The sequence below is a fragment of the Heterodontus francisci genome, chromosome 24, assembly GCF_036365525.1.
Source record: "Heterodontus francisci isolate sHetFra1 chromosome 24, sHetFra1.hap1, whole genome shotgun sequence".
In the NCBI taxonomy this organism is placed as follows: domain Eukaryota; kingdom Metazoa; phylum Chordata; class Chondrichthyes; order Heterodontiformes; family Heterodontidae; genus Heterodontus; species Heterodontus francisci.
Genome location: NC_090394.1, coordinates 27,600,827 through 27,613,895, shown reverse-complemented (window position 1 = coordinate 27,613,895; position 13,069 = coordinate 27,600,827). Strand labels below are relative to the sequence as shown.

General features: G+C 40.3%; 1 protein-coding gene across 1 annotated transcript in view; it reads left to right on the top strand.

Moving 5' to 3' along the window:
• foxk1 (forkhead box K1) overlaps window positions 1–13,069 on the top strand; it is a 165,369-nt gene that overhangs the window by 135,495 nt on the left and 16,805 nt on the right. The window contains exons 5-8 of the mRNA XM_068055805.1: window positions 1,539–1,732; window positions 9,824–9,993; window positions 10,933–11,202; window positions 12,782–13,009. Coding sequence (XP_067911906.1) covers window positions 1,539–1,732; window positions 9,824–9,993; window positions 10,933–11,202; window positions 12,782–13,009 — 862 coding nt within the window. The remainder of the gene's footprint in view (window positions 1–1,538; window positions 1,733–9,823; window positions 9,994–10,932; window positions 11,203–12,781; window positions 13,010–13,069) is intronic.

Here is a 13,069-nt window from a genome sequence, read left to right as displayed (position 1 = left end):
GAGATGCCTGGAGAACTTGGACAGTGCAAAGGAGAGGATGGTATTCTTAGATGGTGTAAGTGTAGCATTTGGGTCAAAATCAAGGTAGTGGTCATGCTTGCCTGTAATGTATCATATGTGGAAAACAGTTGGAAACTTTCCATATGAAAATTTAATGTTTAATGAATAATGAGATCATATAAATCTTGTTCTTTATGCTGGGAATGTACTCACTGTTTTCATATCTGAAAAAATAGGTGTTTATAGTTGCTAGATTCCGTCCTGAAAACACAGAACTCAAAATTAATTTTCAGATGGGACTCGAGGAGCTGTAGAATGAAGAGATTATCATCCTATCTGTCCAGGCTAGTTATGATACCCAGGTCCTAAAGGTGAAAGGACAGTGTGCTATTTGTAATGCCCATCCCTCCAAAAAGCAACTTGTTAATTAACAAGCATGCCTCCTATTTTGTCAGGAATTGGGATTTATGACTTGGAGTGTATGGGAACCCTAAAAACGAATCAGTTTTTTTCAATAAGTATTTCTGTTTAATACTGAAAATAGTTGTTGGAAATCAGAAAGAGACAGAAGAATCTGAGATTCACAATTAGAAACAACTTGCTTTGTTGCTAAGTTTCAACTTTTTGGGTTTTTGATGAATTAAAACATTCCTTCGGGATCCAATTGCAATATTAAGAGGCATGTGCAGAATGTGTCATGTGGCCAGGCTGCTTTCTTCATATTGAGGACATTACCTAGCCTGCATAAAATATAAAAATATTTTTTATCTTAAAAATGAAATGCTAGAATGGGCTTTTTTTTCTTGAAAGACAAAAGCAAGATAAAATGGTGCGGGATGAGGAGACAAACTCAAAACCAGTAATGCTCCATCCAGCAGGAGAAATAATAAAAGATTAAAGACTAGTGGCTTTATCTGACGTTCAGACAACTGCACAGATTTCCACAAGTATGTATAAAGGCAGCAAAACCGGATTTGTGGTTTGAAGCAAGATGCAGCAATCACTCAGCAGATGGGTTTGATGTCTGGCTGCAAATCAGAAGCAGTAATGGACAGAAAGGAAAGCCGTACAACGGGTGCACAGTATGCTTGGCGTGTGAACCTAATTGATTCCACAAGGGACAGTGAGTTATAGGCAATTCCCATGAATGGTCTATAAGCTGCTGTTAGTGTGTGCCTTTTCATATGTTTTTATAATCTGTGTTTGAGAAATAGATATTAGACTTAAAAAGGAAAGATTTGCAGGGCTATGGGGAAAGAGCAGAGTGTGGAACTAATTGGATAGCTCTTTCAAGGAGCTGGCACAAGACTTAATGGGCTGCATGGCTTCCTTCTGTGCTGTATGATTCTATGTTTATTTCTGACCAGAAAGATAAACCTCCTTGCATTTTTACATCTCGTTACTTATCATGGAGCTAAAATAATTGCGAATTGAGGTGGACTTGATCCTAAGTTGCTTTCTTCCGTTCAGTCAATCTGGCCTTGCATCTTTAACTGCAGTTGAGCTTTCAGTATTCTTATTTTTATCCTTTGAGACAGAATTCAATCCGCCACAACCTTTCCTTAAATCGCTATTTTATCAAAGTGCCACGGTCGCAGGAAGAACCTGGAAAGGGGTCATTCTGGAGAATTGACCCTTCGTCAGAGGCAAAATTGGTGGAGCAGGCATTCCGAAAACGCAGGCAGCGAGGGGTCTCTTGTTTCAGGACGCCATTTGGACCCATCTCCTCCAGGTTGGAAGCTATGCCAATTTGCATTTTGAGTGTTATTGACTGTTGGTTTTTAAATTGTAGAACACTGGAATGCTTTTGGCTAAGCTTGAGGCATGCCTCGGGCCATGCAGTGGAAAGTATTAATCAATGCAGGGGTAGCCATTTTGAATTGATCCTAACAAATTTTGAATGATGTGCACCTGCCTTTGGTGTGATAGGAAAAACTGTAGAGCTCCAGGTATTTGATTGATGTAGCGAGTGCATCATGTATATTATAGTTATTCCATACTCTCTGTCTTTCTCCAGAGTGGCTTGTGATGTGAACAAGATCCAGCTGAGGAATGCTTTGGTAAAAAGATAGTCCCCAACTGTTCTGGAATCTTGTGGGAAATACTGCGAGTGCTCCAAGACATAGATAACCTTAGGCTATTTTGCTACAGATGTAAAAGTCAAGCGGTTTGTTACTTGACACATTTTATTCCAAAATTTTCGACTACAGAGGCACCCATAATCTTGTAATAGCTGTGGTACTGCAGATAATCCCCAAATGCTCTAGTAAAAAAAATAATATATGGTGCAGAAGTGCTGACTCTTTTGCCTTCTTTTTCCCTTGTGCTGTCCTCTGGCTGTGTGCAGAGCTGAGTAAGTGTTTTCCCTTGTTCCTACTGTGATTATACTGTACCAATGTGCTCACTGAATACCACAGACAGTGTGATGTAAGTGATTTCTTAAGCCATCTGTTTTAAATTGTAGAAACATTGGTGGGACTGAAAGAAGTTGTAGGTTCTTGTGGATTCCTTGTCTCGCTTGCAAGGTTTTGACTTTGCTCAGTTAGTAGTGTTTTTGTTTGAAGCAGAAGGAAGTGTGTTCAAGCCTCACTCCAGGACTGGACCACGTGATCTAGGCTGACCCCTCAATACAGTGCTGAGAGACTACTCAATGCTGAGAGCATTGCCAGAGTTGTCTGTGTCATAATTCATGTGGGATTGTTGGATATCTGTTGTTTTTCATTGGACTGAGCTGAGATTTCATGTTGCAATCATATTTCTGGTGTAATTTCAGATTTTCTTTTTAGATTTTTTTTGTTGAAAATTTGAATTACCAGCAAAATGGCCCAAGAAACAGGCAAATTCAAATGACGTATAAGTGGGGTCCAGTTTCATTGGTTTGGATTCAGTTACTGCTGCTCTTGTCGTTGGGTCTCCATTCTGGTTGTAATATATTCAGTGTTGCTTCCTTCTTTCCTTGTTTGCCAACAAAAAAAAGCAAAAGAATAGCGGCACAGTGGCGCAGTGGTTAGCACTGCAGCCTCACAGCTCCAGGGACCCGGGTTCGATTCTGGGCACTGCCTGTGTGGAGTTTGCAAGTTCTCCCTGTGTCTGCGTGGGTTTTCTCCGGGTGCTCCGGTTTCCTCCCACAAGCCAAAAAGACTTGCAGGTTGGTAGGTAAATTGGACATTATAAATTGTCACTAGTATAGGTAGGTGGTAGGGAAATATAGGGACAGATGGGGATGTTTGGTAGGAATATGGGATTAGTGTAGGATTAGTATAAATGGGTGGTTGCTGGTCGGCACAGACTCGGTGGGCCAAAGGGCCTGTTTCAGTGCTGTATCTCTATATAAAAAAAAATGCTACTGGGGCAAGACTATTCTGACTTCTATACAGCAAGCAGAAGAGTTTTAATGCAGACTTCCTTCCACCTGCTACTGTTTTGCTTAATGGACCTGGAAATGAGTGATATTTCAGACAGCAGTATTTGATCACGTTCAGGTTTTCTGTACAAGGAAGTCTGAATGGCATTTTTGAGGGTAGTGGTTTCCTGATCTTTGAAGTGGAAAATTTAAACTGGAATTTGAAAACTTTAACACGGTGAAAGGATTTGTGAACTTAATGCATTTTGTAGTCTACTGTTCTGGGTAACCGACTAAATTTGTGTTTTAATGCTAGCATTGGCTGGCTCCTTTTTGTATTTTTAACTGCATTACAGAACAGAATTGTTAGTGTAGAAAGAAGCCATTCGGCTCATTGTGTCTGCACGAACTCTTCGAAAGAGCAATTCACAGTTCCATTAGCAGCATGATAGAATAAAATGACTAATGGTTCCACATTTAGATTACAGTGTGGTCTTAATTTTGTTAGACCTATTTTGCTCTTTTCAAATCGTTATTTCTAAATTACTTTATTCCCTTCTCCAATCTCTGTTAGATTTTCTCATACTTTCAGTTGAGAAGGCATACAGGCTACTTGCTGCCAGCTTCCTAATTTCTTTTCTGTAACTGAGACTGGTCCAGGTGACTTGTCATTCCTCTCCTTGGTAACTGTCTGCCATCTACCACCCTACATAAATTTGAGCTCATACAGACTATGCTGCATGTATTCTACCCTCACCAAGTCCAGTTCACCTATCATCCCTGTGCTTGCTGACCTACATTGGCTCCTGGTCTAGAACTCCTCGATTTTAAAATACTTATCCTTGTTTTCAAATCCCTCCGTGGTCTTGCCCCTCCTTATCTCTACACCTTCCTCCAGACCTACAAGCCTTTACAATTTCTGATCTCACCCAATTTTGGTCTCTTGTACAACCCCAATTTTAATTGCTCCACAATTGAGCTTTGAGCTACTTAGGCCCTAAGTACTGGAATTCCCTCCCTAAATCCCCCTCTTATCTCTCCTTTTCGGATGCTGCTTAAAACCATACCCCTTTTGACCATGTTTTTGGTTGCCTGTCCTAATATCTCCATATGTGGCTCGGTGTCAAATTTTGTTTTCGTGCTCCTGTAAAGTGCCTTAGAAAATGTTCCATGTTGAAGGCACTATATAAATGCAAATTGTTGTTCATTCTCCTCGTTGGATCTGGCATATTCTCTTATTGCGTAACATCTTGCTAGAGATCAGAAATCTGCTTTTCGAAAAGTCATCTGAACCCTGGGGTAAGTTTCATGCTGAGGCTGGGGAGGAGGGAGTTACTGTTAAGGTTGGAAAACCTGGAAGAATGAGTTTCCTGGATGTCATAGTTATTAACTGCAGAGCTCCTTTAAATTTTTTTCTGTCTGGTGAGGAAGCTTACTGCAGCTGAGGAGGTCAGGTAGGTGGAGCAGTCGTGTGGGCCATGGTGGTTGGGAGAGGGGTCGGGGGCGGGGAGCAACAGTGCTGTAAAGGCACTCGCCTTATGTATTCAGCCTTTCTCGCCTCCTTGCACCTGCTGGGTTTCTTGAGACCTAGGAAATCCAGCTGAAATTAGTTTAACAAAATAGAATAACTGTTAAAATGAAGGCAGACAGTTCATTATAATGAAATGACCAACATGCTTCCTGCAAGCACCTCCTTTAAAACGAGAAGTGGATGGGTTTGAGGCGGGTTGGCTAATATTTTATCATAACTTAGTTAAAATTGATCATCGTTATTGGGGACTGCTGTAAAATAGAGATAAAGCTATGCAGAGAACCATGGTATTTTTCAAAAATCTATATTTTTGAAAAACAGTATCTTGCACACTTTAAATTCTTTGAAGTTTTGAGTTTGAAATACTCTGGAGCATTATTTCTCATTAACAGAGTGAACTTCTGCTTTCAATCTGTGAGCAGTTACCAAGAGGTACCAATGGAAGAAGGGAACATAAAACTTGAGATCAATAGTTCCATTAAGTAATAAAAACAAGAAATGCTGGAAATACTCAGCAGGTCTGGCAGCATCTGTGCAGAGAGAAGCAAAGTTAACGTTTCAGGTCATTAAGTAGTTCTGTTTGAATCGGGCTCTTCCACTTGCTGTGTGGAAGCCAGAATAGACCTGTCCCTAATAGCTTTCCTTGGCTTTTTTTTTATTGGTAAACAAGAAAAGGTAAGGGAGCAGCACTGAATTCTAACTCGGTGAACATCCTAGAGTCAGAATGGAGACCAAATGACAGCAGCAAGTTTGTTGAGGGCCACCGGCAAATGAAGGATGGGTTATAAGTGGCTCTCGGGCTATTATAATTACCAATGTTCTGACTAAATGTGAAACCTGAATTTTCTTTTTCTGTTGTTGAGTAGATATGTCAGTACACATCTAATTGTCCTCTTGAGTAAAGAAGATCAAGGGCTGATCTATGTGAGGTATTTAAGTTGATGAAATGATTTGAATCTGGTGGGGGAGTCCAGGTCAAGGGAGCATAACCCTGCTAGGCCATTCAGGTGTGATGCCAGGAAGCACTTCTTTATACAAGGTGGTGAAAATCGGGACACAAAAGCAAAACACTGCAGATGCTGGAAATCTGAAATAAAAACAGAAAATGCTGGGGAAAGCTCAACAGTTTAGGCAGCATCTGTAGAGGGAGAAACAGTTAACATTTCAAGTCAAGGACCTTTTGTTTGAACTTTTGATCTTTTGTGAAAATTTGGAACTTACTTCCCCAAAAAGATCTTGTGGCTGGGGTCAATTGAAAATTTCAAATGTGAGATTGATAGATTTTTGTTAGGTAGGAGTATTAAGGGATTTGGAGTTGAGATACAGATCAGCCACAATCTAATTGAATGGCGGAACACACTCGAGGGGCTGATTGCCTACTCCTGTTCCTGTGTTCTCCCTTTCTGTCCCCCTCTCCCCACCGTGCCCCGCCCCGCCCCACCCCACCCCAACCCCCACCCCCATACTCAACACACAGCTTACATTTTTTTTAAAGTTAGACAATTGGAGAGAAGGAATGGCAATCCTCTTTCAATCATTTTGGAAGTATCTGGAGTCTTGCCAAGTCTAAAGCCTTCTAGTATTTCTGGTTTAAGGTCCCTCTTCGGTTGGAAGGTGTTGCAACTTCAGGGAGCTCTGACATTGACAAAAGCAAGCAGTGTGCTTAGCACCTGCGTAGCTGGCATGTCTCCAATATCCTTAGATCATGATTAGGTACGATTCATATCTTTTGTAAAATGGGAATACTATTTGTTTAAAAGAATATCCTTTTCATAGGTTTATTTCCACATATATTTTTGAATAAATCCATCATCTACCTGGGGCAAATCATCTATCTAAATCAACTGTTTCCACTTGAGTTTTGCCATTGATTTCTTCTTGACTTGATCAAAGATTATTTTTGCATCAAACTGAGTTTTTTATTTAAGTTCAGTTTTGTTGTTGGAGTCTTAAATTGGGCTTCACATCTTACAGGCCACATTTACCTTTTTCCTCGAATAGTAGTGGATTTGCTTAATGTACCTCCACTCAGCAAGAGTTGTGTATTGAAACTGCACTAGCATTCTAAATATGGAAAGTATGAATGTAGAAAATGTGCAAGAGCCCAAGCAATCAGTGGCTGTGCAGAGGATCCATATTAGTATCGTGCCAAACCATCTTGGACATTGACCAGAGTGTTTGGCACACACAAGCTACCACATGAGACCCATGGTGACTGCATATTTAAATAATGAATGGGTGCAACTGTATGATAGAGTGGCAAGGTTGCATTATATCTAATGGGCTCAGCTGATGTGAAAATTGCATACAAAGTTGTTACATCTCTAAAAGGTTGCACTGCTACCTAGAGTATTAAAAAGTCTTCACACAAGCTGTATTGTGCAACAATAGGAGGTTGGCTACTAATACAACATATACACAATATTTTCCTATCAGTCTTGTTTAAACACACTGGTTGCTGATACTGGAGTTCATTCTCCTGATATCTGTATTCTTTGAGTTCTCTGTTCCGTCCTTTATCTGTCGTCTCATATATTGTATTTGTAGCACTTTTGTTTGGATTGATCATGTTTTTTTTCCACTGTGATTGCAGTTTCAAGATTTGGCATATGATCTTGAAAGAGATGAGTCCTAAGCAATCAATTTCCTGTTCAATTTTTTTTTGTTTAAAAACTGAGTTATTTACTGCAGGCTGACTTGTTCTATAATGTGGTGATTTGGATGAAGGAGACCCTTAGCATGCCAGATTACCAACTCTACCGTCCTCCCATTACAGCATCCAGCTGGTTTCTTAAATGTCATTGCCCTAGTTTCAGGCACCCTTTCTTGAGGCCTTTTTATCATTTCTTCTGTGGCTGCTTAACTCTGGCATATTTCCTCTTAAAATAAGCAGATTGTGCCATTCTGCCTAGAATCATGCAGATGCTTTAAAAGTGTACAACACCAAATATAAGTGGTTTATTTTACGAGGATAGTCACTTCATTAATATTAATCATGGCATTCCAACAATTTTGCTTTATTATTAACACTTATTGAAGCAATGAACCAAACTCCATTGAGATAGGTTATAGCAGCAGTTAGAATTTTTCTCCTTTTTACATGAGAGCAACTTCGAGGATCACTTTTTATGAAAGTAGTCTGGTTGATCAAATCCTTTCTCTAATCTATAATACTATTGTGGGATCTTAATATTGTCCTCCATAAACCTTCGTATGCTGCTTTTTAAGTCTTTTTCTATGTTTTTAAAGAAGGTCAGCCCTTGTCCTTGTTGCTAGCATGTTGAACTGGTGAATTTAATCAGTCTTGTAGTAAATCCCTGTTCTCTGTAGCACGCTTGATAGTTTTTGGACCTCTGCGTTTTGTCGTTAAATGTAAGAGGAGTTGTTTCATTTTCAGATTATGGTGTTGAAACTCTTTCTACCATTGCATTCCTCAGAGATCAAACACGAGTGCATTACTAAATATTGGAGTTCTGGTATACTGTAACAAGAGGGTAAATTTTCCAAACCTCCTTCCCCTCGCAGAGTTCTCATTCAACAAAAGTGCAGATCAAAGAATTGAGCATACAATCTACTTTGCAATGCTCCCAATTTTCCAGTCAAGGAGCAGAGCCTTGTAGTGTTTACCTGGATAAGACTAAACGGATCTCTCGATCTAAATGGACATCTGCTTCATGTTGGAGATAAGACTTCAGGGAACTGAACACGAAACACTGATTGTTACATGGGTTTTGTGTACATTATGAATTGACTAGTTCTACTCAAGCTGTCATGGGCCAGGTTCAAAGTTACTGTAAATTTCAATTGTAAGGTAATTCCTTTTCTAAATGCACCTAACTGGACTTGACTTCCAAAAACGTAACCCACTTAGACTTTTCTATTTAAAGCAAACCTTAATATTAAAAATTATTAAATATTAAACATGCTGTCAAGATTTAATATTTTAGTATGATATTCCTCAGTGGTGTCCAAAGCTCAGTGAATGTGGTAGTGTTACAACCAGGTGAGAAAGCGGTCTAGGGTTCCCTTTCAGCCTTCACCTGGTCTTACTATAACAGGGTTTTAATTTTTAAAACACCCGTGTTTTTTAGCTTCCCCTTGCTGAATTCTTGTTCACCGCTTTCCAATTATAAGGCAAAGAAAAGTTGAAATTTATTAAACTTAAACCTAAACTCTAATTCGGTTAATGTCTACGGATACACGATGTGCCTGTGCTAGTGTGCACACGAGATACGCACATGCAGATAGAGACAAAGAAAACAGAAGAAATAAAGTGGAAAAGTTTGAGGCAATATCTAGGGAGATTTTTTGTGTTACAGTTCTTCGAGCTCACTGTAGAGTCCTTGATGGCAGGTAGATCTTGCTTTTCATTGGTGTCCAGTATTATTCTTAAACCTTGTTCACAGTGGGAGACTTTACTCTCTTGGGGTTCATGTGCCTTCAATGTTCATGACAAAATTAATGTGCCTCATTCTAGGCAGGTGGGGGTCTAGCATGACAGTAGAAAATAAAATTACCTTTTTTCCCTTGGGATCTAGTTTATCCTTTTTCATATCTCACTCTTTTCCACAGAGACGAGCTTTGATTTGGGTTGTATCGACATTATCATCAACATGTTGTGTTGTTCTATGCTCTATAGCTCCAGCTACGTGTCAGGCAGTCTTTTTTTTGAAAAGAAACGTTGCTATGTGACTGGGGTTTTATGTAGTATGAGATTGCAGGAAGTTCAGATGGCTTCAGTTTGTAAAGTAATTGGCAGATACACTGTTCCAGTGATTTTCCTCCCATCCTCTCAACTGGTCAGTGGCCTATCATAAGGTATATGGAGGATCAGCTCCATTCTGCTTGATCTGTGGACAGTTGCATTCCTGTCTGTACACAAGCTCTTGCGGAAAATTATCCGTGTTATGTAAACTGATTTTTAACAAAAATATATATTAACATTTTAGGAGTGCCCCTGCATCTCCCAGCCATCCAGGTCTTCTCTCCCCTCACTCGAGTGGGCTGCAGACTCCTGAATGCTTGTCTCGTGAAGGTTCCCCTATCTCGCATGACCACGATTTTACAAGCTCCAAGCTGGCATCTGTGCCAGAGGTTCGTTACTCTCAAAGTGCACCAGGTAAGAATTCCCCCTTTACAAGGGAGAATTTTTTTTTAAAGATATTTCTGGTTTTGTGACCCGAGCGCACACAACTGTTCAATGTCTGTCTATATTTGACTGAGTGAAAATAGTGGTTCATAGAATTATTTAGTGGTCAAGGTTCTCTGATTTTTTTTTTTTAATTAAACACATTTAGCTTAAATCGTGTGATTCTCAGGTTAAGTCTTCACTTTTTTCTATTTTCCTTTGCCGTGCACTAGAATCTTCTATTGAGCAGGACTTGTCAACTGCTTCCATGCATTTGTTAATGCCACTACTTAGCCCACCATAAGGAGGGCGATGGAAGTTGTCTCAGGATAAATTGGCTATCTTTTAGCCGTTGTTGTGGGTAATGTAGCAAGCCTGTAGATAATACTTACTCAATCAGCTCATTGACCCATTGTCCTGCGATGCTGTGGTACACTGTGTTGACTCAGTAACGTTCTACACTGCTTAACCACAGTCACTGTTGACAGGATACTGAGGCTACAAACAGTCTGATTCAGCCTGATACAGTGACCAGGAGTGAGATGGAATTGGTGGTGAGGGAACTGAGCTTATGGTGGGGTGGGGGAGGGGAGACAATAGCTTTGGCCTTCCTGAAGTTTATCCAGGACTAGATGTTGGAGAAGCAGTCTGACAACACAGAGGCAATATAGGGATTGAGAGAGATAGTGGTGAAATAGAACTCTGAGTCATTAACATTCATAATAAATTGCTATTTAGATTCTGATCTTCAAAAACCTAACCCCTAAGGGCATTTCTTTATATTAAGTATTATCGTTAATATGGAGGTGGGAGAAGAGCAAACATGCTTGGATTAAGGTTTTACACTCTAATGCAATGCAGTGGTTGACTTTAATTTGTTTTGTTGTAAAATTGTGCTTGAATCTGTTAACTGTGGCATTTCCTTTCTAGGCTCTCCAGTTAGTGGCCAACCCGTTATAATGGCAGTTCCGCCCCAACCAGCTGGTGTTTTAACAAAATCTGTGGCTTATATGCCCACCTCCCTAATAACTTCCCAACAATCCACTGGACATGCCATTCACGTGCTTCAGCAAGCTCCCACTGTAACCATGGTGAGAGTGCTAACAACATCAGCCAACTCCTCTAATGGCTACATCCTAACCAATCAGAGCCATATTGGAAGTGGCCAGGTCATGCATGATGGTTCCAGTGACCAGAAAGGTAGGTAATTACACTTCTGTTGATTTGCTCATAAAAACACTATTATGCATTAGAGAAAATCCTGCATTTGTTCACATCTGCTGTTTTATGAAACCTCACACTTGTCACATTTTTGACACACCTTTGTCTCTTTTGCGATTAAGAAATTGTATATTCACATCTATTGTGGAAACTACCATTTTAAACTCACACTGTAATTCATCTTCCTGCCAGGGGTGGCAATGTAGTTCCTCAATTTTGCATTTCCTAGCTGTTCTTTCTGTACGCTACTAAATATCTCACTAAATATCTTGTGCCTGAAATTGGGTGAGGTCGTGCGAACAGAAAGGCCCAAGGCTTTTCATAAATTGATTCTCGGGGAATCATCATAATTACCATCATTATTTTATTACTGTGGGAGTCTCTTTCACCCCCCCCCCCCCCCCCCCCACTTGTCAGACTGAAGGCCCAGCACTCGACTCAATTATCCATCTGTTGTCTTTAGCCCTGCTCTCCCTCCATTCTTGTGGCTCCCTCATTCCCATTTTTTGCTGCTCTATGGTTGCCTCTTTCTGTTTCAACCCCTCTTTCTCTGCATTGCAACATTGTTCCATGTCTGTTTCAACCACAGTATCTCTCCGTGTCCATTCTGCTAGCAGAGACTATTCTCTCTTTATTTCAAACCACTATCTTTACCTCTGTCCCAACATCCTCCAACTCCAATCCCTGCTAGTTCACATGAGCCTTACAACCCTAATTTCCCATTGCTGATATCCAAACTATTCACTTTCCCAATTAATTAGTTTGTTTTTGAGTCTTCACACCCTCTTTCCCTCAGTTAGTGTGGAGTATTGGAAGGATTCATGGGCTGATTAATAGCCTGATAGGCTGTGTTGTGAATGCTCCTTCCATGGCCATCAGGTCCTGGAGTGGGATTCAAACCTGGGGCCTTCTGGCTTAGAAGCAGGAGTACTACCAACTGAGCCACAAGACCCAACTTAACTAATTAGTGACCCCATGCTTTATCATCCCATACTTCTATCCAAAGAATTCGTTCTTCCTCCTTTACCACTTTTCACTACCCACCCCACTTAACTACTTATTACTCCCATGTCCATTACCCTTCCCCCAGTGCTAACTACAGTCCACAATTACTCTACCTCCAGCCAAAATCTTTACTATTCTTCACTATTCACCGTGATTACTCACTACTCTACCCCTTCATTAATTAATATTCAATATTTGGACCATCATCACAAAAGCAATTCCCCTCCCAAACACCATATCCCAACATTTACAATCATCAATAACTGCACCATATCCACTTCATTATAAAATACAATTGCCTCTGACTTCTCATCAGTAATGCAGTGACAGATCTATCAGTTATTGTTGCGGTTGTGTTTGGTACCCTTGACTTGTTACAGTCTGTATGATGGCAACCCTGTGGTGATTTTGTGCTGTCTGTGGTAACTCTACTACTCAAAAGACCACAATGATTGATTGTAAAACTCATCGTTGCATGTTGCAGAAATTGAACACAGAATATATAGTGGAACGGAGGTTGAAAATTATTTTTCTTTTTCAACTGTATCTGCAGGAGTCCTTGATGATAAATCTCTTGTGACCTTTACTAATGTACCTACTGGCAGTCGAGTGATTCAGACGGTTAGCAGTCAAATGTCCCAACCTGTACCTGGACCGATGGTGACTATCCTGCAGCAGGCACCAGCAACTTCCATGGGGCAGCACCAACTTCCAGTGAAGACAATAACTCAGAATGGCAAACATGCTGTTCCTGTGACAAGCCTTCAAGGAAATACTTATGGTAAGTAGTTTTAGTAATCTGGATTATAAGAAATATAAGGTATAATATGAAGCCTTTATT